This window comes from Apteryx mantelli, chromosome 2, assembly GCF_036417845.1.
Source record: "Apteryx mantelli isolate bAptMan1 chromosome 2, bAptMan1.hap1, whole genome shotgun sequence".
Classification (NCBI taxonomy): Eukaryota; Metazoa; Chordata; class Aves; order Apterygiformes; family Apterygidae; genus Apteryx; species Apteryx mantelli.
The window spans coordinates 15,626,279-15,654,140 of NC_089979.1; the positions used below are offsets into that span (position 1 = coordinate 15,626,279).

General features: G+C 40.5%; 1 protein-coding gene across 1 annotated transcript; it reads right to left on the reverse strand.

The window, feature by feature from the left end:
* Positions 1–5,945: 5,945 nt before the first annotated feature.
* SLC30A8 (solute carrier family 30 member 8) lies at positions 5,946–27,862 on the reverse strand. Its single transcript, XM_013956870.2, has 8 exons — positions 27,783–27,862; positions 18,561–18,784; positions 15,115–15,261; positions 10,753–10,906; positions 10,003–10,192; positions 9,490–9,595; positions 7,117–7,251; positions 5,946–6,091 (listed from the first exon to the last, which is right to left on the reverse strand). The coding sequence occupies exons 1-8, from the start codon at positions 27,860–27,862 to the stop codon at positions 5,946–5,948; spliced, it is 1,182 nt and encodes a 393-aa protein (XP_013812324.1).

The following is a 27,862-nucleotide window of genomic DNA, read 5'->3' on the forward strand; positions in this document are numbered from 1 at the left end:
GATTCTGCATTTAATTCTGTAAGTGTAGTTTAAACGGCACAGGGAGCTGTTAAATTTAATTTCACATTCACACTCTTCTCCTGTTGGCACTCCTGTGGAATTGTTACTGATGTTCATGCATACTGAGGGGGAATGCACCCCCTTTGCAGGCAGAGCACAGCTCTTCAGCTCATCCCAGGCATTTCCCACATGCTTAGCACTGGGATAGCACTGAAAACTACAGGATTTCCCATTTATCATTTTTTCTTGTTTCCTGCAAAGGATCTGCTTTTGCAAAAACAGTCTCTGTGGCAGAAAAGGGCTGGATGCGATGTCCTCATAAGCTCATCAGCAGTCTCTGCTGCTCCTTCAAAGCAAGCCACATCCTTCAAAGCACACTACATCCTTCAAAGCACTTCTATCACTTGCCTGTCAGCAGATGAGAAATCAGAATAGGAGCCAAAAGTTAAAGGTTCCAGATTGCACGGTGCTGCTGGGAAGCACATCAGTTCCAAGCTTTTTGACATCAGAATTACTGCATAGTCCAGGAACCAGCCCAGAGTGCCTTGTGTCCCTCTTTGCAGATGAGCAGGTTGTGCCATGATTAATGAATTCCTGCTCTTTCTCATTTAGGCAGAAGCTACATGGTCTGTTCCAGCCAGCTTCAGTCTCCAGGAAGAAAATCAGTACAGAATACAGACACGTGGCCAAAAAAAAAGTTGGTGCTCCACCAAAGTCAGAATGACCATTAGGCCAATGCAATTTAAGAGGAGGCTTTATAGCTGAGAAACTTGTGGCTGTAGTGTACAAGAAATAACACTGCATCTCTCACAGCTGGACACTTTTCACTTGCATGTGGTGGCAGTCATAGCTCAGGTGTTCTGTCCCCAAATCTCTAGTATAGTTAGGTTCTCATTTTCTGTGCTGTATGGTAAGAAGAGATGGCACACCATGGCAGAGCGTGCGGCAATGCAGTTTTGGAGATGAAGCTAGAGAACCCTGCCATTAGAGAAGCAGGCAAGCCACAGGGTAAAATGTCTCTGATGCCACCAAGGATATTTCAGAATCAAACCGTTTTAGCTTCTGTTCATTCATATCCTTTCATCTTTTCTTTAAATCAAAAGTCAAAAGGGGAAAGCTTAGTGAAAAACTGAAACATCCTTTTTTCCAGTCAGTATAACACCTAGGGTGGAAAATTCTGAATATTCATCAGTAACCATGTAAAAAAAAAATCTCTGTTGTGTTTTCCACACATTCCAGACACATTCTTGCTGGGCTGGTCTCCAAAACTTCCTCTTCCTGCAGCGCATACTTGCTAGACGCTGCCTGTCTGACACAAAGTCCAAGTAGTGAGAAGAGAAGTAGTACTGCATAACCTTTTCCTCCTCAAAAAAAGGTGATGATTCAGGAAGCAGTAAGGCAATGAATGTCTCTAATTTCTTTCTTGCTTAAACTGTTTACTCAGGTGGGAAAGGATTTTATTTTTCTTAGCAGAAAGAGATTATCATCAGGCTTGAGAACATGAAAGAGTAGCTACAGTCAGCTCATATGATTTATTGGTTGTAAAAGTTGGCATGGGCCAAGCACATATTATGTCTAGAATAGCTGTTGCTTTTTGTTTTTAGTAAGCCCGTGTTATTATCGTGCTTAATAGAGAATCAAATGTAAAAAAGATTGTTCATTATGTCATATTTTCAGCAAACATGGAGCAAAGGGCAGTTTCTTTCTGAGGGGCTTTTAATCTAATGGCATAGTGTGATGAAGTATGGCAAGGGCCATAAGCAGAGAAGCTATGTGATAAATATTATGTTGGTGTTGAAATTTGAATAGGCAGCCAGGTGAGGCATTGCTGGAAAAGGGCCAATGGAAAAAAAAAGAAAGGAGAGGGGACTAGAAAGGAACAATAGCCCAAGGGGATGAGAAGGGAAGGAAGGAAGAAAGCACACGTGGTAAGGCTGAGGTGGAGGCACTGAGAAGGGTGTTTAGGAGCATGCTAGCTTTTATGACAGAGGAATTCTCAGAGCCAAAATTGCTTGGCATAACCTCTTGACATCAGTAAGATTGATATCCCAGCCCTACACGATGCTTGTTGTTTAGACTACCATTTGCTGCCATTGGAGCAGTAGACATCTTGTTTGGCCTTCCTCTGGAGATGAGGAATTACTGTTGCGACGTCTCACACTATGTGGGCAATATAATCCAGCATTTCATATCCAATTCTGATATGCACTAGATATTTCAGACAGGAGGACACAGGACTATGACTATGGATAGTCACAGTATGGGACTATTCCAGTGATGCTAATGACAGATTTGTGCCTTAAATCTTTCCGGTTGAAATGGTTGTAAATATTTTTGTCATTGCTTGAAGGTCACCCTCGCGCAATAGTGGCACCTAGGCCCTTTGTCAGTGGTGAATGAGGAAAGTCTAACTTTGCATTTTTCAGTTTCATGGGTTCTACCCCCAAAAGTCTTGCACTTCTTATCCTCTGGCTCTGCTCAAAGTGTTAGATTTTGTTTGTAGTAAGTGAAGGACAGAGAGTGCTGTTTGAGGAATAGAGAACTATATAATTTACAAGCTGTAAAATGACTACACTAAAATTTAGTGGGAGATGAATATACTTATATACATAAAATTTCAGTGCTAGCCAGCAAAACCATGTTCTTGTCCATGTTAGCTGAACTCCGCCACAAATTGGTTAGTTAGATGTGGAATAGAGCACTTTCATGATAAATACTTTTGTGTTTCACGGTAGTTTCAGGAATGGATTTAGAGACATCAATATTCTAGCAATTTTCTTATAGTCATTCTGCAGAGGATCAATGGATTGTAAAGATAATAAAAGTAGAGAAGGCTAGAAATTGGCAGTGGATTTCTCAGCCCTGGCCTCTCTATATTGCAGTAGCATTTCTGCAGAAACTCTCACCAGCCACTCAGAAACTATTCTGAAAACAATCTTGTACCAAGATATTATTCAAGTGGATCAAGCTAGAATAGGATGAGGAATAAATCTATATTTTACAGTTCATAAACACAGTGGGGAGCACTAAATTGTCAGCTTCTCATAGCAATACTCATAACTACAGGTAAACACTTGCTGTAAATCGATCTTCAGTCTGCCATACTTAGGTAAAATTTCCTTAAGTTTTCATACTACTACTGTAGTGTACTAGAGTAAATCCAACAACACTAGATAGAGACATTTGTACTGTCTCTAGCACTTGTTGAAGATGCATGCTTAAATTCTTCTACCTGAAATACAAGGTCTACTGCTGCCAACGAACCAAAACTTCTCCTCTTCCTCGCTATACCTACCCTGACTTTTACTACTTACATACCCAGGCTACCATTCTGAGTCTCAGCCGGATTGCCAGGATTACTGTGGTCAACAGCAGGTACTTCATTTTCTTCTTAAACCTTCTTTTCTACAACTTTTCCCTACTTGCTTTTATTACGGATCAGCATTTTGGCTTAACCTCTTCTTTCCTCATGTCTGTATATTTCACTGCTTCTTTTCTTAAAACACAGTGAAAGTCTTCCCCATCTTTTCAGTTCATTTGGATCATAGCCTCACCAGTCCTTCTCCCAGCTGCTGAATGCTGTTTTTTCCAGGCTCTCCACATTGCTTCCATCCAGCTTTTCCACAGTACTGCTGCCCAGTGTAGCCTTCCTGGTGGATCATGTCACTTTTATATTTAAACCTTTTCCCAAGATGAACACTTGTTCTAAATTAGTCTTTATCTCCACCTCAGCCTAACTCTCAGAACCAAATTTACCTGTGTCCTATATAGATGCTTCTTTCTTCCACTAATTATCTTTTATACTGTCCTTGACCATAAGATTGCCCCTCCAATGTCCCATTATATCCATGTCTGTGCCCTATTCTCATTCAAAGACATTTTTTCCCTAAAAGCCACACAATTAAATTGCCTTCTCCAACTAATGAAAAGGATATTCAGGTTGCTTTACAAGCATGGGTGTTTTGCCATTGGTAGGAGGCAACTATGCTAAATTATACCAGCAAAGACACTGGCCAAAATACAAGTTAATTTCTTCAATTAGGGTTTCTTACTGTGCTTTGATTTATCTGTCTCTTATCTTCTGGAGTTTCAGCTGCTAAGGGCAAGAATTGTCTTTATCACTGTATTGAATACCACTGCTATGCTCTCAGCACTTACAAGCCAGTAAATAATGAGATACTCATGAAATTCTTAGCTGGTGTTGTGTTTGAAAATCTTATCTGATTTCTGTGGGAGATTTATCTGACTAAGATCTTCTGGGATGCCTCCACAAAGCCAAATAATTTCTTGTTCCCCCTACCAGGTAACAAATGGCAGCTTAACACATCAATCTATCATCACATGCTTATGTATTATCCACAGCCAAAAGCCCCTAATAATAAATTCTAATCTCTTTAGGATCATCAAGTGGAAAATTAATGTGAATCTATTGCATAAAACCTGAATTCCCTAAAAAGCAAGGCCTCATTATACCCTAATAACACAATACTCTTTTGAGCTGTCAGCCTAGAAACTCAATACCACTCGGTATCACATAGTTTATTCTCTTCTAACAAACCTGTTAATAAAATAAGCCCTGCAGCTGAGGGAGCAAGAGCTGTGGAGTGGGAAAACATTAAGTTTAGTTCTGCATGGAAGGTGAAGCTGCCCAGTTATGGCCAAGGGCAGAATTGGAGTTGTTTTATGGAGAAGCACTTGAGTATGCATTTTCAAATAGATCCCATGTTTTTGCTAAGGGGTGAGAGTTTAATTCAGTAGGTCGGAAAAATAGAGGCACTGCAGCAAGTCCTGACTCTCTGTTTTTCTGGTTTAATGCCCAGTTCTGGTAGTAACCATTGCCAGATATGTAGAAGAGGAAGATTTAAAACACCCTGTTGTCAGAAAATCTGGGAATTTGCTGCCCAAAGGAGAGGCATGCCCCGTTCCTGTTCAGCTAATGGCTGGGGGATAAGTTAAAAGGTTTTTTAATTATCTGATATAACATCAGGGGTGCAGTGTTACTGGGTAACACTCCACAGGCCATACTATGAAGGACATTAGACTAGATGTTCATGATGGCCCCTACTCATTCCCTGTCCTAGTTATTCCTTCTTTTTTAGGAGCACCCAGTCTTTTTCTTTGTCACAACCCAGTGGTACCTTGCGACAAGGAGTTCCAAAAGTCCATTACAAATGTCCCATCACAGCTTGTCTTAAAGCAGTGCAATATGAGTTATGGGTTGTCTCAGCGGTGGAGATATTGCCCATGTCTTGTAGAAAATGGTTTGGTTGAGCGCCAGCTGAAAAATAAAGAGGGCTATCTAAGAAATAAAAAATATATGTATTTGCCAAATGTGAATGGAATGAATCCTCTTGTGATCCATGTTACTGAGTATGGTGCATATCTAATACTTCCCTTAATTTGCAAGAGGAAGAGTATCCAACAGAAGGCAGGGAAAATGCATGTCATCATCTCTTTCTTTCCCAGGTCTCTTCTTACTCTTTCATCTCTCCTGCTAGCTTATTTTTTTCCCTTTATCTTGAGTAATGGAGTTGAGTTTTGCTAATATCAAACTTACATTTCAGCCACTCATTTTGTGGTAATTAGTCTGATGGCAATTTGAAGGTTGATATTTTTTTGTTATCTGTGATTACAAACGGGCACTCTTAACTGTTGCTTTAGTGCCAATCTGCCATAGCTAGTCAAGAATAATTTAGATGTCTTCTCTTGTAATTGAAGGCAACCATTGATAGACAGGTAATCTAGCAGATGAATGGACCTAATACTTGTTTTCCTATGGTAGATGGTACCAACAAACAAAAGTGCACAGACTGCTCTCAGTGTCAGGGCTTTTTAAGTTCAGTTAATTACTCTTTGTTTTTAATCAATTACATGCAACTAGCACATATAGATTCCATTGACCTGAAAGAAGGATGATCAATATTTTACATAGCATACTGCTTCCTTTAATCCCTGGGCTCTTGACAGAAGACACAGTCTGGTTTCTGATCCTCTCCTGATTCAATCTGAATGGTGATGGAGTGGAAGCTGTAATGCTCATGCAGGGTTTGGGTAATATCTTTCAAAATCTTCTGTCTGTCCGCTATGTCTGCTGTAGATAGCAAGCAGAAAATAATCAAGTTGCATAACACATAATACTTCAAAGAAGGGTAAGTGAATATTGAGAGAAATTATTTGCAAACAGCCTGGCAACTTCTAAACAGAAGCTTGTTTGGAGAAGTGTTCCTGTCCCTTTTATCCTCGTTTCAGGAACTTGCATGTCAGCAAAGGTTTATTCATTTAAATGTGGTGAGAATATTCAATTTTGGCAAGAACTGAGCTAAATTTAATCACCAAAGAAATTCAGTTTGGCAGAAAATATTTTCCGGAGGAAAGCAGAAATACTTAATAGAGATTAATTCATACAGTCAGAGAGTAGCAACAGTGCCAAGTGATTTGGGTGACCAATAGACCAACTCTGTTTGGAAAACTAGGACTACATGGAGGACTTTGCCCATGAAACCCTTCTTGGCCGAACACATGTGGAGTTTTTTTCTCACATAAACCATAACATGTTTGAGTTTCAAAAAGTAAACAGATAAACAAGAAGATTGCTCTAGTAGTGGATCATTTGTTAACAGGGATAAGGACAAGATTTAAAAAAAAATTTTAAGATGAACTGTTCCCTTGGAGTTACTTCTGTGGTCCAAGCTATGTTTTAAAGATTGTTTTACAGCTGGCAAGGCATCAGGAATACAGATTTGCCGTGTCAGTTATTATTATAGTGATCAACAGTTTTCACAATTGACAAATCCACTCCAAAATCTATTTGCTATTGTTTGCATAAGAAAAATCCAGCCTGGGTCTAATTCTTCTAGTTTATTTAAAATATCCTGCAGTTTAGCTCCTTGTTCCACAGCCTCTGCAGTTTTCCAGTTATGTAACAGGTCCCTGTTGTCCTGGCAAGATTTCTGGGAGGAGGATCTAAAAGCCTTTTTTTATTATTTTTCAAACAAAATCATGGCATTTGTTTTAACAAGCAACAGATATACAGTCAGTTGTATCTCGATTGGAAGAGACTGACCTTTACCAGGCAGCAGCTGAATACTTACTCCCTGCTTACAGAAATTTACTGACCTGCAGCAACATGAGCAGATAGAATAGTTTGATTCATTGTCAGAGACCAAAGATGAAGGTTGTGAATAGACTCCACTTTCTCAACTGCTAAAATTCTTGCTTTCACTGAATCATAAGTAAGTCCTTTTGTTGTTCCTTAAAAAGGAGAGATTGAAAAAAGAAAAAAAAACACATTTTGAAGAGATAAGAATTATGATCATTGGAGGAAAAGCATCATTAACCTTTATTCAGTTGGATGTACTTTTTTCTTATTAAAATATTCTACACTCTGGACAGCAGTTCTATTTCGGAGTTCAGTATGAAATTTAATTTTATCCCTGGTTTTACAGTGCCTCATGAAAGAATGATATTCAAGTATGTCTTAGAGAGATATTCTGAGGGTCCAGTTTACGTATGGAAGTAAATTGTTTAGCCAGATCATTTCATAGTTTTGCATCAACATCTTTTATGAGTGCAGATACTATGACATCACCTGAGCACCTCTGAGGGACTTTGTCCTCAATACATACACATGATAGAGAAGCAGCTGTTTGAAAGAGAGGGAAAGGCAAAAATGAAGATTAAAATGGCTGGACCCAGAAATCTTACATGAGATGAGATTAGATCCCAGGCTTAGTTAATTAGTAAATCAGTGGTTGTTTTCCCAGGTGAGTCTTCTTACAAAAGATGATGGTGGTGAGAACACTTGTGGCAGGGTTAGTTGCAATATGAAATTTAGAGTTGAACCTAGGTCCAAATTTGACCAAGGAATTTAACTATGGATCTTCCCTAGAGTGAGAACATGGGAGTTCAGAAGTGAACCTCCATGTCCACTTGAACAGCTATGCCCATCCTGCTTCACTTGCTTCAGTTAACCAAAAAATATTTTTAATGTCACCAGTTGCCAAGCGCAATGAACTCAGTATTGGTTAATTGGGCCTTTCATACCATAGCTGCTATTTATTTGAACTATTTGCGTTAATGACTTCAGTATTGTATGTATGCTTTGCCCTATCAATTTACTACAAGAATGATATGCACATGGTCTTTAGAGAAATCCCTGGACAGTGGGTGCCTGTATGACACAGTCAGTCACAGACACGAGCTCCTGCACTGCTCCAATAACCAACTTTCCTTTAGAAAATTAGGGGCAGAAATATGCTATATAGGAGCTAGGAGACTAGCTTCAGATGCCTCCCCAGAAAGACAGCATAAAGGGGCTTGTGGCAGAGGGGAACAGAGCTTTGCCAATTTTTGCATGTGATCACCGGTTAGAGAAACTGGGAATCACTGCTCCAGGAAAGAGATCTCTATGACTCAGGGACTGCCAGGCTTTCCTGGTAGTTTTGTCTTTTGAGGAACCAAGAGACCCTCAAGATACAGCCAGTTGCTACATTCTAGGTCTACATGTCTAGTTGCTACATGTCTATGTACATTTCTACACAAGTGCATTTCTATCTCACGATAAGTGAAAACAAAACAGTCCTAGAATAAAGCTTTACTGTAAAACAATATTGGACATTTTCTTCCCTGAAAGAGAAATATGTGCAAAGTGAAAGAGAGAAGTAAATAGCCATGCAGACAGTCATGCTGGGTAACTCATACTGATTCAAAATCTACATCGTTACACTTACTTTTCCCTTTAAGGCCTATGTCTTCATAGCTGAAACAAAAGTTGCATTGTAATATTCAGCCTAAGGAAGGCAAAAACATGCATCTATAACTGCTTAGATCATTCAGCCTTGCAAATCAGATGTTCAAGCCCATAGCTGACAATATTAAATATTGCTAAATCCAGTCATACTTGCTGCCTTAATGCTAATGTGCTTAGAATTGCTTATTACCTTGCACCTGAATGTGACTGCTTGCTTTTCTGGACTAATACAACTAAAAGTCTTTTAGATGCCTGCCTCTTGCATTCAGCCTATTTCATAGATACAGCTCAAATCATAATCTTTTTCTTTTCTTTGGTCTTTTTTGCCAAGACTTTTATTTCACATGGGTAAAGGAATTGCACAATGAACAAAGCAAGTAGATGTATAATATATGCCAAATGAATGATAAGAAGCAGTGTTATGCATATGACAAACAAAAGCAACTTAGTTTTAGGAATACATTGGGGTTTCATTAGCAAAACACCAGCACACAGATTTTATGAAAACTGGAATATGTATATAAGGCTTCCCGTGAAATGATAGAAAATAGTTTTGATTAAAAGTGTGATTAGGATTGAAGTATGATCAGAATTATGAGAATATTGGAAACTGATATAGAAGTGCACTATTATACTTTTGTCCGTGAATGTAAGTGTTATGGAGAGAGAGCAAGAGTGAGAGAGAAAGCGAGCGCGCGAGAACAAAATATAATTGTATTGATTCTGGAATCAGGTCCTACCTTCCATTAACACAATCAAAATATCCCTTAAAATGGTGATGGTGGTTGCCAAAACAAAGATGGAAAACACAAATGTGCAGATTGGATCAGCTATTTTGTACTCTGGCTAAAAAAATACAAACACATCACTTTGTTAATTTCATTATTTTTCGTTACTGTCATTTATAATTAGTTAATCTCAAAGAAAAATATATTTCATTCATCTAGCACAGATTCAACAATGACCTTCTCTGCCAGTTAGGGAAACTTAGCATAAGGAATGAAGGCTGAAGATGAAGATGGAGAAGGAGAGACACACAAAAGTATCCTACTTGTAGTTTAAACACTAAGAAGCAAGTATTAAACTCTCAACAGTCATTTAAATTCCCAGGAATGAGCATAATTGTCTTTGACTAAATTACAATGTATATCATTACACAGAGAAAGTATTTGCATAGTACCTAGTGTCACAGTGCTATGAAAATAACTGTTATCCTTAATTGCAAGGAAGGCAAGTGAACTAATAAAACTAACCTTAAAGAAGATGATAAGTGAGCTAATTAGCACACTAATACTCTGGAATAGATCTCCAACAGCATGCACAAAGGCTGCCCTCAGACTGGCGTTACTCAGAGCTGGCTTTTCTGGAGGAGCTGATGCATGTTTGTTGGCTGTTGCCCCATGACTGTGCCCATGTCCAGTCTGGTGCAGAATCAGACTTAGCCTGCAAGAGATGAAATGATGCAAGTATCAGGGAGGTTATTGCATTGCCAAAAGCAATGGTGTCACACACATCATCATCTTTCTTACTTCTGAATGCAGAATATTAAAATCTGGCACATTAGGTAAAAATATAGACTGACTAAACAGAGAATTCCTAGGTGTTTCCATGTTTTGCACACAAAGAAGAAATTCTGTGAGCAGGGGAATTAATGAGGCCTCATTTTTATGGAGTTCTTGGATTTTCTGATGTCTAATAAAAGTGAGATGGAGATTAATCTTTTCCTAGGGTTTGTGCTTTCATAATTACCCTTTCCAGAGTGGCATCTAACAGAAAGGAGGACAGTAACTGCAAGGGTTGGTGGGAAGTAGGCTCTCTCTTCTGTATCCTGTGCCATATTCTCATAAAACTTATAAAGGCTTAATATTTGAGGCCAATTTCTCTCCATCACTGTTATAGGTTCAAGGTTCAAAAGGTATTTGGAGAGTTTACAGAGACTGACAGACAGACTGAAACACCATGAGTGCATAAATCTCAGCTCCTCAGGAAGCAAGGCAACTTACAGGATGTTGGCCAGCACGGCGCAAGCAGAGGTAATGAGCATCACTGTAGCATCAATATCGTAATCTGGGTGTAGCAGCCTCATGCTAGCCAAATATGTTAACACACCAGTCACCATCCAAACGATTATCATGGACATCAAAGCTCCCAGAATTTCTAGGCATTAAAAAAATCTGATTTTAACAGGAGTCATAATAGAAGTGTAAGGAATTGTAAGGGATTGATGCAAATGCTTCTAGTTTTATGAGTTTTGTGAGCCAGAAGAATTATTCTTGTGTGCTGTCAGCCTTGATGTTCACAAAGAATGGGTCAAAACCCTTTCTAGTCATAGGTAAATCCAGTGGCTGCATGTTTTAGGGTGACCCCATTCTACCTGCTCCTGCTCTTGTCCCCTTTACAGTTTTGAGTTCCTGGGGCATTTGGAGAAAAGGGAGAGATGAAAAGATAATTTGGGGAGTTTGGTGAGGAGCAAAAGGAGCAGAAATGGGAAGGAGAAACCTGGAGAAGGCTAGGATGCAAGAGTAATTTCTTTATGTCTTACCTACTTGCTCTGCCAGTGTGGTGTGAAGGACCCCAGGAACTAGCCCTCCTCCCACAGCGAGATTACCTTTGTCACAGGGACAGGGGTTGGAGGGAAGGAGAGAGATGCCGCTCACTCAGACACACTGGAAGACACAATCCCCCTCCATAACCTCCCTTACTTCTGCACACGTCTCCTCACTTCACATTTCAGAAAGTTTCTGACAACTCCTGACAAGGCCCTGCCAGCAAAATCTTCCCCTCCTCTCTCCTGGGACTCATCCTGCCAGTGCCACAAAATCATTTTTTGCCCCTAGCAGTGATGAGAACAAAAGAAGGGTTTTTTTCTTGTCCCTGGGGCAACAAAATTCAATTTTGTCTCTATTGGCTCAGAGTTGAGCTCAAATAAATCCACTGCCCCCAAGGCCACCTTTTATTGCACTACCATAGGTGAGGTCTGGGGATGTTCATATGAACTTACAGAATGTTTTTAATAATATGTAGGACTAATAATTGCCATGTGACTTGAATGGGTAAATGTGGCACTTTATGAGCACAACTGAGACAATATAAATGAAAATGAAAGTTCACAGTAGAGTGAAAGACAGTAGATAGCTGGGAAGACCAAAGCACTTGCAGAAATCTCCACTGTCAATTCATGAAAGCAGCTGAAACTCAACTTATTATTTTGAATATATTTTTGTGAGGGTCATATATTTTGCAGACATCCAGGCTCCCGATGTTTATCAAAATAAACATTTTTATCTATAACTAAAAAGTAATGGGTTGAACAGAACTTAACTGACAGGGAAATCAAGTTTTGCTTAAAAACACAGAGAGAGAAACTAACGTAAAGCATACCTAGTATTTATACTTTCCGCAAGTTACAGGATGAAAGCCTGCAATCTTTGCCCCACTGAAGGTGTTGAAGGATGTTGAAGGATGGAAAGAACCAACAGTTTTTATGAATTTCTGTGTATGTATGTGTGCATATGTGCATGCGTGTGTGTGTGTGTGTGTGTGTGTGTGTGTGTGTAGGTACTCCATCACTGGATGAGTTAGAGGTCATCTTTAACTCACCTAGGTGAAAATACAGATTTTTCAGTGTAGCATCTTAGCAAAACTTTATCTAAGCTGACAGACCAGTTCAACAGTAATAAATGTTGTACTTAAAATGTTCTCAGTCAAATTTCTTCAGAAATACTAGCTCTAATAGAGCACAGCATGCTGTAGTATAAGATTACTTGGGGAACTTCCGATCCTAATAGAGATAAAAAACTAAAGTTGAAGAGAACTGTCCAACTTGGAAGTAGGTCTGGCTCATACTATCAGTCTGATTCAATACTGATTCTAACGATGTTGCTGAAAGTAGCTACAAAGCCAAAGGATTGTGTTGAATTACTGTCTTGACTTCTACACAGTCTGCTTCCTTGGTTCTGGCTTGAAAGATGGGAGGTGTTCAGATAGCTCCAGCTAAACCTGAGCCCTGTCATGCCAAATCTTTGCCTGACAAACACTACACATCAGTCTGAGAAAAGCAGGGAAAATGTGTCTTCCTCTGTCATGGACAGCTGCAGCTGCAAGACCTTGGTAGTCAATTCACAGTGAACCTGCCACCCATCTGACTGCTCTCAGCTACTCTCTTAGGGCACCTGCATTTTAAACCGGAGATATAGCTGAAGAAATAAGCAAGAAACACGATAACTATCACAGAATGAAATTAAATAACCACTGACATTTGATTTTTTGATGCAGTGCTGTCTTTGCCAGCAGGATAAAAAAACAATAAATGATGGGTTTTAAAGTTCTGCATTTCAATCACATACACAAAAAAAAGAAAAAATTAACACAGCTGAGAGTCTGAGGGGGAGATGAGATGACATGGAGGGGAAGATGAGATGACATGAGATGGCTGAATCAGTCTGGCATCTCATTGCCACCAAGAGAGAGGTTTCTCCTTCCCTTCCAGGCTAAAAGAGCATAAACATAAATAGTTACTACAGATCAACTGATGGTAAGTAATTTGCTAGGTCTGCATTATTCAGGCATGTGTTGAAACATAATACCAGCCATGCTTCAATCACACTAAACACCCACCTCATCCAGTAGCCTGTTTCCAGCAGTGCCAATAGAATATACGTAGGAAGCAGTATAAAGACAGGATGAGTATGGCATGCATCTTCCCTGGTACATTCTGCAGCTACTAGCAACCTTGGTTTGCAGATGTCCTGAGCCACAATCTGCTTCTGGACTATAATATTTAATAGTCTTGAAGCATTTTTCATCTATGAGTCCTCAGTTCAGGTGCATAAGTGTTTAGAGACATTTGAGAGACCCCAGCACCTCCCTGTGTGGCTCAGTGCAATACCTATAGATGTCCCATTGCATTCTGGAGTGGGACCTGGAGACAGTGTGGGATACACTAGGGCATTTCAAGTAGCACTAATCACTTATGCGTGGGCAACTAAACTGAGCCCTAAGACACTCTGCATGGGATTCGTTTCAAGACTGAGACACCTAAATTAAAATATAGGTGTGAGCTAGGTTTCTAAGCTCCCACTGTGGGCAACGGAGTTGTAATTAATAGGGTCAACAGAGCTTAGAAAAGGATCCAGCTGAGCAGCTGCTTGGGACGTGATTCAGTGAAGGTGCCATTTGAGACGATCAGCATTCAAGACATCCGCATGGCACTGTCAGGTATGAGAATAGACCCGTAAAGATCCTTATCCTTTTGGAATAGCAGCTGAAGAATAGAAAGACTTCTCAACTGATACCAGATGATTATATTTAGATAACTGTATTGAGCTTTGAGTATCTAACTCATGTAAGCTGAATCACCCTCCACATTTCATTGACTGGCTAGGAACAAATCCTAGTCTCTTTACCATGAGTGTCTGATGCCACTTTAGACACCGTTGTTTCGTGCTTGGCACCCTGCTGCAATCTCTTATAGAGTCTGTGCCATAGCTGCTGTTCCCATGCAGAAGTCTCAGATACCCTAGAGATGTCCAAGTAACACTAGACCTCTAGGTTTAGGCAATTGAATTGAGCCTAGTTCTCTACTAAATGTATCAGAAATTTAGACACCTAGCTTACATGCAAACACCTACATATAGACATCTACATTTAGGCGTCTAAATCTCAAACAGAATCATATTCCCAGCAAATTTTTCTTCATGTTAGTATTTTGCTGGTGCCTTGCATTATGTAAAAAGACAGTTGTATTAGATTGTCAGGCTCCTGATATTAAGGGGTCACCTGTAAATACACTGATACTTTAGTTGAGGAGGGAGAACGTTCAAAACCAACCAACCACCCTCTGATTAAAAACAGATGTGATAAAGAGATATGGAAGGAGAGGATTTAGAAAATGGCAAATGTTAAAGGATCTTCTCACTCTTCAAGGAACTGAGCGTGGTCGGCTTGTCTAAATAATTCAGCAGTTTGCTTTATCATTCAATAAATGGAGTAGAACCGCATTTTTATGACTATTATTCCTTTTATAGAAGCTTTTGTTTCACAGTAGATTGAGGACTCAGTCCTGTGCACACTCAGGTCACTGAGGAAAGTTGCTATTATCGCAGCCAAAGCTAGCACCAGCCCAAAACTGTATTAAATAATGAACTGAAAACCATGTTTGTGGATAAATGAGGCCTGTGCTCTTTTCTTCTTTGAAGCTCACTGGCTTACTATGTCTGTGATGTGTCCTGGGAGCTTTGAGAACATTAGTGAACTCTCTTTCCATTTCTGCAGACCAGTGTTGGACATCAGCATATTTTCCAGTGCCTGGCTATGATGGATTGCCTTTCAGATTTCGCATGTCCATACTATAATGTGTTTGCTACCTGCTCTGTGCCATCCAAAAGTTAACTGCTTTGTAGGAGGTTTAGATGCTAGCCAGAGCGAGAAAAGGCTGATCAGGAAGCTTGTCAAGTCAACCAGAATGTGTGCTGCGTCGGTGATCACAGCCAGACTTCCGGCAATCTGTCCACCTGTGTAAAACAAATGTGCTTATAAAGACTCCTTTCAGAGGTTTGACTTGACTAGATCAAACTCAAGACCTGATTTGCTGTAAATCAAAGGAAACATTTAATTTTCAGTTATTATTTACATGACTCAAAACTTTTCATACAATGTTTCATTTTGCACCTTATTCATGTAGTCAAATATATGAATTATTAAAAAGAAACATGATACATATCTTTGTCCAAGATACATACCTGGGAGGATGTCCTAAGGATGATAAGAGTTGTGACTCATTAGTGTTGTTGTTACAGTACTATTAGAGCAGGGAAGGAAAATTTCAATATCAGATTTCTTGATGAAAACCAGTGTTAGGGATCATATTTCCAGTATCCTCCCACTATCCCTTCACAGATTGATGATATTAATGTGTATGCATGAAAACTCAGAGCCTTAGCTTATGGGGTTCACTATTTGTGACATGAAAATATGCATGTTCTTCTTGATTTTTGGAAGGCTGGAAGCCAGACTGTTTATTTGGCACAGACAACATTAAAATAGGACTAAAAGGAAAGGTTCCAACAGAAGAGCTCTGATACACAAGCAGCCACTTTGGTGAGGGAGTGGAGAAAAATGTTCGGTTTGCAGGACTATATCTGTCATTTTGCATCTGTAATGTGTGATTTAATTTTGCTGTTAGAGCTGGAAAAATGTGGCTGAATGCCACTTAACTTCTGGGGGATTTGATTTCATGAGAATTCTGAAAGAAAAAAGAAAATATTTTAGGCTATCTGAAATGACATTTCTTTTAACTAGTAATCCAAAAATCATTTATTTGCCAAATTTTTCTAACCATGTCTCAGGCCTGATGGCAAATCCAAAGAAATTAAAGGTTGCTCTAAACTACCACAGCTGCCACTGCCTGCAAGGGGAGACAAGGATCACAGGCAGGAAGCTGTCCTGCCAATTTTTTATAGCAAAGGAATCTTTTCATCACAATGTAAAGCACAAGATTGTGTGAAATGATAGAGCTAAAATATTCTGTTTCTGCATTCTTCAATATATTTCAATATATTTCTGTCCTTCTTCAATCATCTGATTAATTTCTGCTCACCTTTTTCTCTTGACCACAACCCATGTGAGAATCAATAAATCATGAAAAACATTGTAAAAAACAAAATGCCTCTTTCAAACCCTTTGGCAAGATAGCACTGCCAGGGAAACATATAGATACATCTCTTGTTTCTTATAGATGGAAAGTCTTCATGCCAGCAGGATGAAGTGTCTTAGTTTATTTCCTCCCATATGCAGTTTTTAGATTAGAATTCCTAATATTGTGTGATTTGCAGCCCCGATGGAATGTATATTGCACATACAAGGCACTTTTTTTTTTTTTTTTTTCTATTACATCCCTGTACATTCCATTTTCTACTGCTTGAAAGGGAGCAGTCAGGACTGCAAAATTTTGTGGCATCTCATTCCTTGTGGTAAAATGAAAAATTCAACAGAATGGGGATTACTCAAAACACGAGCAGGACCCACAGCATTTACAGGAAGGTCACTACACAAGTCCTAGAGTTTCACTGCTTGCAGGGTAGGTGTTTCCCATATAGGAACCTATTTTATGTAGCAGTGGGCTTGTCTGACATGGCCCAGATGTTAACCAAGGCACCAGCTATATTTCAGCAAACAAATATGTAGAGCACAAGTTATCTGCAAAGCCCTATTGCATTTTAGATACTGTATTACCATGCTCTTTGAGACACAATAACAAAAGCTTGCTTCTAGCCTGCTGTCTTTGAAAGGTGTTAACAAATGATTATTTCATGTACTTCTGGCATTACTGATGCCTTGGGTGAGTATCTGAGATCTCAGTGTGCTTATCCTAGCAGCCTGGTCAAGCCTTTGCATTCCTTTTTGACATGATGACACATGCTGGATGTGTCTCTTATTCTAGTGCTTTTATATCTGGGATGTATATAGGGTGTCATCAGTTTGACTGATATCTCCAAATTTATGGAGTTTGTCATGGATCCACATTAGAAGACCAGCAGATAAATGTCTTTCAGAGGCATTGGTGTATCAGACTCAGCCAACAGTGTCCCTTTTGGGAGAGCAATGAGGGCCAGCACAGATGGTTTGAGCAAAAATCACATCAAAGACCAAGGGATTCAAAGAAGTGCAACCTCTCAACCTCTCTGAGCATCATGCAGTCTTGTTTCTTCTGTTTAGCATAATAATGCCAACAGAAGCTGTTTGCCCTTAAGAGCAGGATGGAAGGAGAACACGTTCTTTGCTTTCAAGAATAAAGCTTGTGTCATAGTTATATGCGTTATTGCTTTGTATCAGCACTCCCAACAAGTGGCCTTTATGACTTATTATTACTCACGATGGCTGTTTATAGCTTTGTATATCACAAAGCAGTAGAAATTGTCAGTCACTCAGTGGTCAATCATCAGGCTGTCTAGCCTAATGATTAAAAAAATTAAATGTATGGTTCATAATTACAAAAAATCTCCATAGACTGCTGTCTGTAACTGCAGTTAATAACTGGTTTGTCAAAGTTTAATGGTCTGAAGCAAAATGGTCTTCAAGCCTGTTACTTAAGCTGTCACTGCAAAAAAACCTGTATGATTCATTAAGCAAAATGAAACATTTAGTTAACATATCATCTGTCCTTCCAATTATCCTCTAGCATTGCTGCATTCACCAAACTTAAGCCTAGTGATTATATGGTTTTGTTAATAATGCATTACTTCTGGCACTGGAAATTACTGCACGGAGACTAGAAGCATGCACCAGTTTTCATGGGCAAGACGCACGTGACCTACAAACAACTGGGCTTTACGCAGATGAAGCGTGTGGGAGGGAAGAGTTGGAAAGAGATATTCCTGCTCAGCTTGGCAGCCTGGAGGGAAGATAGAAATGCAGTGACTCTTTCAGTGCCTGCACTTCTCACCTGTGGATAAGACAAAGCCTCTCTATTTCATTTTCATGGGGCTCCATGGGCACCGAATATAGGTTTCAGAGCCCTTCCTGGCTGATTTTTGTTACATCCCAGGGGCACATGTGGCAAAATCCCACGTGTTCCTCATTCTTTACATTACCTGAGGATGGGGAAGGGAAAATTAAAGTACCAAGAACTATTGGGTGGGTATAAATATCATGGAAGCCAAGGTGAGATCAGATCAATGGAACAAAACAAAACATAATGTTCTAAGAGAGAGCCCCCCAAATACCCTGGATGTTGTAGGATAGGTGTGGGTGCAAAGACTGTGACTACAGCCATGCTTGAGAACAAAATGAGCTATCCCTGGCCACGAAACACTGGGTCTGTTCAAGCATAAATACTCCCCTGTAATCTCAGCGATCATGAAGAAAATGCAAATTACTGATGCTGCACAGAGCTTCTGCCTGGCTTGATGCTGTTCCCTTTTCCCGTTCTCACAGGCCTGTGAGTAGCCATGACAGTGATATGCTGGATTAGCTTCAGTATCTTCTGTTTCCTGCTGCTGCCTCTCTTCATTTAAATTCTTCTGATGCCAGTTCATCCTGTGGGATTGAAAGAAACAAGAATTTAAAAGAGAAAAAAAAATACATGGTTATTTGGGTGTCTAACCCTGTAGCCCCTGAAACTATATAATTAATGCTTTTGTAGGATAAAAGCAGTGTTGGGAACAGCAGAACATTTCATTGAAGAGTTTTTCTTACACTGGCAGGACTCTGCAGCCAGAGGCCCCAAGGACTCTGAGCTGCACATGAAATGATCATTCTGGCTGTATTTCCCAATTCCTCGGTCTGTCCTGCATCATATACCAATTTCCTTAGGCTAGTTTACGCACATAATGAAAAAAAGAGTCAAAAAAGAAAAGAATCCAACTACACAGCATATGATTTTCAGAAAGTCATACTTCAGGCAAATTCACACTATTTTCAGTGTATCAGGAAGACAATTCCATAGGAACTTTTAGTTTTTTATTCCCACCAGCTTTGTCAGGAAGACTATTCAAAAAAAAAGATCTTATTCTCAAATATAATTCACCTAAGAGATTTCTCTCCTCTCTTTGTATGCAGAACTGTTTTATCTCAGATTTCCACTTGCATGCAAATCTATCTATCTCCCAGCAGAGCCATTTTCCATAGAAAATGCTAGCTCAAAAGTTTCAAAGAGATCTGTTTTATAAAATCAAGGAAATCAGTTCCCAATGGTATGCTGATCCCTTTGTGCCACTGATTTCATAAAAAGGACAGAAGTTCAGCAGAACTGGCTCTTTGAGCATCTCTGCACCACGAGGTGATTTCCCAGATGAATCTGATCTGCCACAAAACCTCAGTGCTGTCCTTCTCAGAACTCCTGCATAGGGAATATGGGATGGGGAAAGAGGGGTCCAGGGCTGAGCACATTGCATTTTAGCTGCCTGAGCTGCTGAATGACCATTACATCTGATGGTCTCACTGAAGCATCCTAGAGACTCCTCCAGTTTATTCCAGGAGGCCCCAGGATGGCTTGGCAAGCAGTGGTGGTCCTCCTTATCTCTGAACAAGGAGCTCACCTGGAAAAAAAAAACAAAACCCTGGCCCAGGAGGCTTGAATGAAAACCATTATGTCATTCTAGCTACAATATTTGTTATTGCAGCTGCTCCTAATGTAATAACCCCCATTGGTAAAACATACCTTCCCATGCATCAAGACTTGTGGGAGTGCTCTGTGGTAGCAAAAGGCAAATTCTGCCCAAATGCGCATATGTAATGCTCATATAATCACGTTATAGCTATTTGTGGTCTGTGTGTGCAGGGTCGTAATCCACAAGTCTATTTGGGAATGTAACAAATGCCATTGCTGTTTCAAAGTCTGAAATTAGCCTGGAGGCATGATGTGCTCTGGGTTTAGCTGCACCCTGTAATAACAGCCTCTTTCCCCAGTCAGTGTACTGAGAACTTTTCTTTGGGACCGGGAAGAGCCAGTTCTGCAGTTGCGTTAAGGAGACCTGTGCTCTGAGGAAATTTTAGTGACTTTCTGAGTTGTTTCTGCACAGCTTATGAAAAAGTAAAGTTCTTGCCAGAAAGAAACCATGCCAGTGGCTGCCAGTCTGCATCGTTCATGTTAAAAACAAAAATTGCATGGAAGTCACCAGCCTTTCCAGCTGCCCTTTCTGGGTAGCCTGAGTGATCTTCAGCTGCCCCATGGAAAGAAAGCGAAGCCTGTGCGTGGAGCGTGAGAGGAGGAAGAAGAGCCCCATGTTGCTCACGACCGGGCTTTGCCCTGAACCCCACTGATGGGCAGGATGCAAAGGCACCCTAAAGATGTGGACGCCTGGTTCCCTTTTCTGCTCCCCTTTTCCTTCATTAGCATTGAGGAGGCACTGGTGCAAGGAGAAGAGCTGGCCACCTCATTACCAGAATTTTCTCCGTTTCCTTGGCAGCCAAGCCCTGCAACCGTACATAATCCATGTGGATTTGGTTTTGTAAATATTTTTGAGATGTTCCAAGGATTCAACATGTTCCCCTGAGTCAGCTTGTTTTCCTAGCAACTTAGCATGTCGTCTCTGTTTACTTAACTGAGACAACTGATTCCCTATACATGCTTCTGTAGAGCTTGCATGAAAGAGCAACTGGTCAGATTTAATGCTCAATGCCTGGAGACACAGAGTTTTCTTATTTTTTTTTTCAGTATTTTGCTTTATTTTCCCCATGACGACAAATAAATTGGTGCTGAGCTGCCTGGGGAATGGGCCGCCCATCTGGCAGCCTGGATCCCTGTTAGACAGCCCCTCTCCGGGATTCCTCCAGTTAAGCTATTTTTATATTCATTGGGCTTCTCATGTGCACTGTGTCACTTACATACAATATTTTGCTGATGTATTAGACTCAGAAGGTACCACAAATTGATTCCTTCCAGATGGCTGAATTAAATACTGTAGTTTTCTCACTGTCCCTTGGAGATTAGGGCACGCAAGTTTTTCCTTCTCATGATCCCTCTCTGGAGTTAAGTTCCAGTGCTCTTCTGTACTTTGCATGTAAAATTAATTTCCCTTTAACACAATTTTCATCAGCTGGCATTGAATGTTAAAATCATCTTAAAGACATGAGTTATGATCAGCTCAATATCCTCTCAGGCCAGGAATGCCAAATTTACCCCTGCAGATTTCTGAGCCACCCATATCCTTTTCTTGCTGTTAACAAAATAGGTCACTTTCTGATTCCCCCCTGCCTTTTTTTAATTTTCAAGGCTATCCATCAGCTAACAAAACCTCTGAATATCACTGAGGGGAAGGAAAGCACATTTCCACAGACCTCATTGAACAGATGCAGATGCAAACACAGACATCATAAAGCCACAAATGTCACATTTTTCTATCTAACAGGTGCCTCAATAGAAGTGGCCCAGTCATCAGAGGTGGCAAGCATTTGCTACTCCTTTTGAACTCAACAGGGTAAGAAAGAGCAGCATCTGGCCCATTGAGTTAGGAAGACTCCTGCTAGCTCCTGTGCATAACCACTTTTTTTCTTGCAGGAGCAGCCTGCCACTAATTAAAAGAATCTGAGAGACAGTTTTAAAAATGTGCGGAATCAAAAGCTCAAGGTGCAGAGATCAGCTCTGTCAAACCATAAACCCCTCCTGTGTGTGTCAGAGCAAGACGTAGACTTTGAGCCTCAGATCTCTGCTCCAGCACGTTGCAAACAGAGTAGCAGATTAAAAAATACTCTTTCCACCATTTCGGATTCTCTTTCCTTTGCAAAAAAGACAGTCAGGTGGAACGTCACAGAAAGGCACCTACCGAGTCATGCCTGGAAGGGGGAAAGGAGAAAATGTGAATACTTATTACAGATTCCACACAAATCATTAATGGGAGCTTTTGATTACAACTTCCTTTTGTTTGCTTTCACTGATCTGTGGAGTGTCTTGATCTGCAAGCTGATGGGAAGAATCACATTCCTCCTAGACCATTATGAGAGCCACAGTAAAAGAGAGCAAAATGTAGAATCACTCCACTTCCCACAGGAGAGCACCTCCTTCACAAAGGAGAACAGTAACTTTTTGGTGCCTGAAAGGATAACAAAAATGCCATCAGAGAAAATTTATCACAGCCATGGTCACCTCCCTTATACTGGCACCACTCTGATTTCAGACGATGTTGTTCTAATCTTAAATACATCCAAGTCATTTAGGACCCCATTTATAGCCTGGCTGTCCAAATCCTCCTTTTTTCTTTCATGGTATTGTGGGCACAAAAAAAAAGGTAAATATTTATATATGGTTATTTTATTAAGTCTCATTTTGTGTATGTGACCATGTATGCATTGTAATCATAAATCCATTGTGAATAAATTTCTTTCTGCGTAACAGTATAAGAGCAGTTGTATTGAGTCAGACCAAAGATCCAAGTAGCTAAGCGTCCAAACTCTGGTGTGAGCACCAGGGGATACATAAGGAAAAAGTACAAGAAAGGAACATGTATGGAGTGGTATTTCCCTTTGTACATTCTCCCAGGTTGCACAAATCCATAGGTTAGGAACTTGCTGAATCAGAGCTCGTGTCTAGGAGCCCTTTACGAATCTTTCTTCCATGAATCTGGTTAACTTGGAATTGGTAAATTCCACAGTTTAAATATGTCTTGTGTAAAAATAATGCATCCTTTGTTAATCTTAAGCCGACTGCCTGATATTTTAATTAGTTCTTGTACTGTTAGAAATCATGAGTGACCATTTCCTGTTTACCTTCATGACATCATCCATGATTTTATGTATCACTGTAATATCCCCTCAACCATCAATTTCCTGAGCTAGAGCCCTAGTTATTTACTTTCTCTGCATGTAGAGCCTGCTTCTTAACTCTTACCACCTTTGTTCTCATTTTCTTTCTGAGATGAGGTGGGCATAACTGTACTTTGGAGATGGCATACGGCCAATACTGAGCAAAGTCCTTTCTACAGGGTACTATGTCACCTAACACAAGGGCAGAAGTAATCCATCAATATGATGAACTTAGGGGATGATAGGATGGATGTGATGTGCTGAGTCTTGGAGTCTCGGAAGGTACAGCGCACTCCCAGGACCAGCCAGCAAGCAAGCAAGGAGACATAACCAGAGAGCCCACAACTAAACCCATTCAGTAGTCACAAGAACTACCAAAAGTTTTCCTAAGCATTGACTTCTGCAATGCAGAAGTGGTGGAAACCCTTCATTTGATGAGCTCTGATCCCATAAGAGTTTTCATATCTGTAGCAAGGAGATAGAGAAGGAAGAAAAATATTCCCCGCACTCTTGTTAGAGAAAATTAATCTGCATCTGAAGAAATCACCTCCCAGGCTCTCTTTGAATTTTTTGCTCACTAGTATGAGCCTGGTGACAGGGATGAATTACAAGCCTAAGGCTTCACTGATAGGCAGAAATAACTACAAGTCACATTAATAGCCTGTGCTAGCAACTTTTAGACAACTGTTTTTATATGAAGACATTTCTCTTTCAACAGTGTCCCTTCTTTATCTCTTGATTTTTGTCTCAGAGACTTACTCAGCTGCACTGGATGTGGTAAGATTCAGTTCTTCTGTAAGTTACAGTTTCTCTGCAGTAATGTAGGACAGATATCAGAATGACTTAGCAGATGGTCAGAAAAATTGATGTCTATAATGTACGTTCAACACTAGAAGTAGAAGAAGGGGTAGATTTGCCATTGTAACTCTAAATTTTAGACTTTTGGGTGATTAAAGCTTTGAGTCCTTCTGTCTCTTTATACCCTGATCTCTGTATTTTAGTTACAATAAAATAAAAACAAAAATCTTGGTTCAAGAAGCCTTGACTTTCACCACTATGATGGTATTCAAAATCCCACTGTAATACCATACAAAGCACACATAATCATAAGTCCAGAAATCAGTGATGGATCAAGCCAAAATGTAGCTCAAAGTGTACTTAGTACACAGATTATGCAAATATGCAGTGGGATGTTAAATACTTCTGGTCAATCTTATACTGATCTACTGTCAGCAAGAAATGAAATCATCTGGCCCATCTTCATCCATGTAAACTTCAGGAATTTGGTCAAAGAAGTTTTCTAGGCTTTGATAGGTGATTAGCTAGATCACTAGATAGGCAACCAACATAATGAATGATGAATTTTCTGAAGAGTTTATCTCCCTCCTCCACCATTGACTGTAAAAAGAACATAGAAAACTATCTTAGACACCTAAATTTAGACATAATTTAACTACAGCTGATATGAATCCCTTTTGATATGTTACAGACAACATTGTTTGAATAAGACGAGGCTCCGAGTGCTCAGCTTCAGACCCTGTTACCACTATGGTTCATAAACTTCCTGGAGGCTGGTTACAAGTGGACTCCTCTCTATCTATCTATGATGGGACCAGTCCTGCTCAGTATCTTTCTCAGTGACCTAGAGGAGGGAAAGAAGTGCACTTCAAGCATGCAGATGACACCAAATGGGGAATGCAGCTGATGCACTCAAGGGCAGGGCTGCCTTTTGTAGGGACGAAGGCAGCCAGGAGGAATGGGCTAGCAGGAACCTTTTGAAATTCAACAAGGACAAAAGCAAAATCCTACGGCTGGGAGAGAATAACCACCACCCCCACCACCCCATGTCAGTACAGGCTGGGAACTGACTGGGAAACGGTTCTGCAGAAAGGGCTCTGGGGGTCCTGGCAGACAGGGAAATGAGTATGTGCCAGCAGCGGGCCACAGCAACAAGGGAGGCCACAGCATCCTAGGCTGCATTAACAGAAGTGTAGCCAGTAGGTCAAGGGAAGAGGTTATTCCCCTTTAATCATACTTTTGAGACCACATCTAGATTATTGTGTCCAGTTTTGGAGCATCCAACACAGGAAAGATAAATAAACAGGTTCAAGTTCAGCAAAAGACCAACAGATGGGGCTGGAGCACTTGCCCTGAGGGAACAGGACTTGTTCAGCCTAGAGAAGAGGCAGCTTCAGACACACCTAATAACAACCTGCCAGTACCCATGGGGAGGTTATTGAGAAAATGGAACTTTACTGATGTGCACAGAGAGAGGATGAGAACAATGGTCATGAACTTGATCAAGCAAGGTTCAGGCTGAAAATAAAGAGGAAAAAAAGTGAGTATTGGAACAGGTTGCCTGGAGAGGCTGTGCAGTCTCCATTCTTGGAGGCTTTCAAGATCCAACTGAATAAAACTCTGAGCAACCTTGTCCAATCTCACAGCTGCAGAGACCTCCTGAGGTCCCTTCCAGCCTGAATTATCCTACGAGCCTATGACTGACCTGATTTTCAGAGGGCTCAGTTAAAGCCAGGACCCCTTTTAAGCATTTCAAATTTGGCGTGGGAAACCTCAATGCATCCAAACCCACTAGTGACTACAGACAGTTTTGGCATGTAAATAATGTTCTCCCTGTATTCATATTTCCTACTTACATGATTAAGATAAAAACAATTTTGTTCCCTGTGCATCATAAGAATGGCATTTATTAAAAAGGAAGAGGTTGGGGGATGGCAAAGAAATAAGTAATCTGTGCACAAAATAAATTCTGTTGAAAGCATTAGAGCTGTTCATTAAAGCTATACACAGAGAATGGAAAAATGTGGTAATTTATACCAAAGGCTAAGATGAGCTTATTGCAACTGATTGGCTTATGACACCTGAAGCTGTGCACGCAGCTGGTCTATGTGACCATAACATTGTGTTCCCAGCCCTGTGCTTGCTCCCTGGTTTCTCGTGGGGCAGGCTGGCTCCGTCCCCCAGGCTGGCTGACCTCGCACCACTGGCAGCACCCGCTGAGCCCCGGGCAGGACTGCATGGGGGGAGCGGGATGAGGGCTTCCTGTGAACTGCTAACACTTAACAGCAGAATGGAGACCCAAGATTTCTGGTTGTTGCTGACAGAGAGTAATTAGATCTTGCACTGAATAAAACTTCACCTGGCAAAAAAACAAGAGGAGGTGCAGCACAAATGTCACATGCCTGGAGGAAGAGTCTTCCTCCTCCTGGGGAGCTCTGTTACCACTGGCATAACTCAGCCATCTCAAGGACATTTGTTATGGAGCCCTCCTGGTACTGGCCTTCAAGCTTTGGGGCTGTTACAAATATCTGCAACAACAGGTCTGTATGTACCCACCCCAACTAACTTTAATCCTAAACTAGAACATACACTCCTCCAGAAGGTGAGTCAGATATCAGATAGGGGGATCAGCTACCTGTGGGACGGGGTTACAGGCTTCAGTCCTGCCCCTGGAGCTGCATCCCACCTGTATTCTCACTGGAGATATTCCTTCTTCCCAAGGTTCCTGGGAAGCAGAGGGGTTCCTTGTGAGGCAGCCTAATGTTTATCCTTGGTAGTTTCTGTCCCAGGGCACCCTTCCCCACACTGTGCAAAGGCCTTGTCCAGAGAGGTGGCAAGGCGCCAAAGGATCTCACTCGCTGAAGCTGTGCCACACAATTGCAGACTATCTAAAAAGCTCTGAGATTCTTCAGTAACAAAAATGAATTGCAGAATCATATGGTATCTTTTTAAAATCTAAATATTACCACAAAAGCCATTTTAGACAGTGCCATGTATATTTATGGAGCCATGTAATAATATTAGAATAATAACCCAGACACTCAAATGACTAAAATACGATGGCAGTGACCCCAGTATAAGAATGTGGAGAGATGGATTTCCATTAGAACTGACAGTGTTTATGCCAAGTTTCTGTTCCATGCATTTTAAGAGAGCCAAGCAATAAATAACCTGAAAACCAATGAGATAATGGAAATGTCAAAGGGTGCTAAGCTATATTTTAGCAGCTATTTTCTTTAAAAAATGCTTGCTGGTCTGAGACAAGAGGAAGAATGAAAAAAAAGTCCAACTGTAAAACTAATTCCTGATAGAAATTTATACTTTTAAAACTCAAACTACAACATATTGCCATTTAATTGACATCTTTAATAGCACTAAGAATATGTGCCTTCAGGTTCTCACATGGTTCGCTACACTGTGGCCTGCCCTTTGAGAGGGTCTTTCCTCGCTCAAGGAAGCCTTTACTCACAGGACCTCTGGCACACAAAGGGTACATCAACTTCAGGTCCAAGAGACTATCCACGTGAATAAAGTTTTGCAGGACCAAGTCCTTAACACCATCACATTTCTTTCACACCAAATAGATTATTTAGACATTCAGGCATGAAAGAGCCTTGAATCAAACATGGTGTCGATAGTACTGTTATAATTCAGGCTAAAATTGCAGTATAATCCATGAGGTTTTGCATCCTACAATAAATCTACTAAGCTTATAAAATACATAGCAGGAGACACTTGCTTCAACAGTAGATTGGTTCAATCCATCACAGATGCACATACATCAGGTTACTGTCTATTAAATGCATCAAACATTTAATAAGAAAGTTTGGAAAGGGAGAAATCAAACAATACATTTTGAAAGTAGTGGGAGATATTCCCTGTACACACTGTGAGACTACAAGTACTTTGAATTCAACAGCACACCTGCAGATCAGTGGTCTCGTAGTGCTCTCAAAGGCAAAGCAAGGGAAGCGAAGTAAACACAGAGTTGTGTTACCTGTCTAGGGCTAAGGAGTACTTCTTGGTGTCCCTCTCACTCACAAGGCAAGCTCTTTCAAGTCCTTTTTTGGCAGCCAT

Excerpts from the sequence above, each read along its gene's own strand:
- SLC30A8 (XM_013956870.2), bottom strand. The coding sequence starts at position 27,862 with ATGGCTGCCAAAAAAGGACTTGAAAGAGCTTGCCTTGTGAGTGAGAGG. Across the intron at positions 18,785-27,782 it reads TACTCCTTAGCCCTAGACAG|GATGAACTGGCATCAGAAGA; the intron begins GTAACACAACTC and ends TCAATCCCACAG. Across the intron at positions 6,092-7,116 it reads ATCTGCTCATGTTGCTGCAG|CAGACATAGCGGACAGACAG; the intron begins GTCAGTAAATTT and ends TGCTATCTACAG.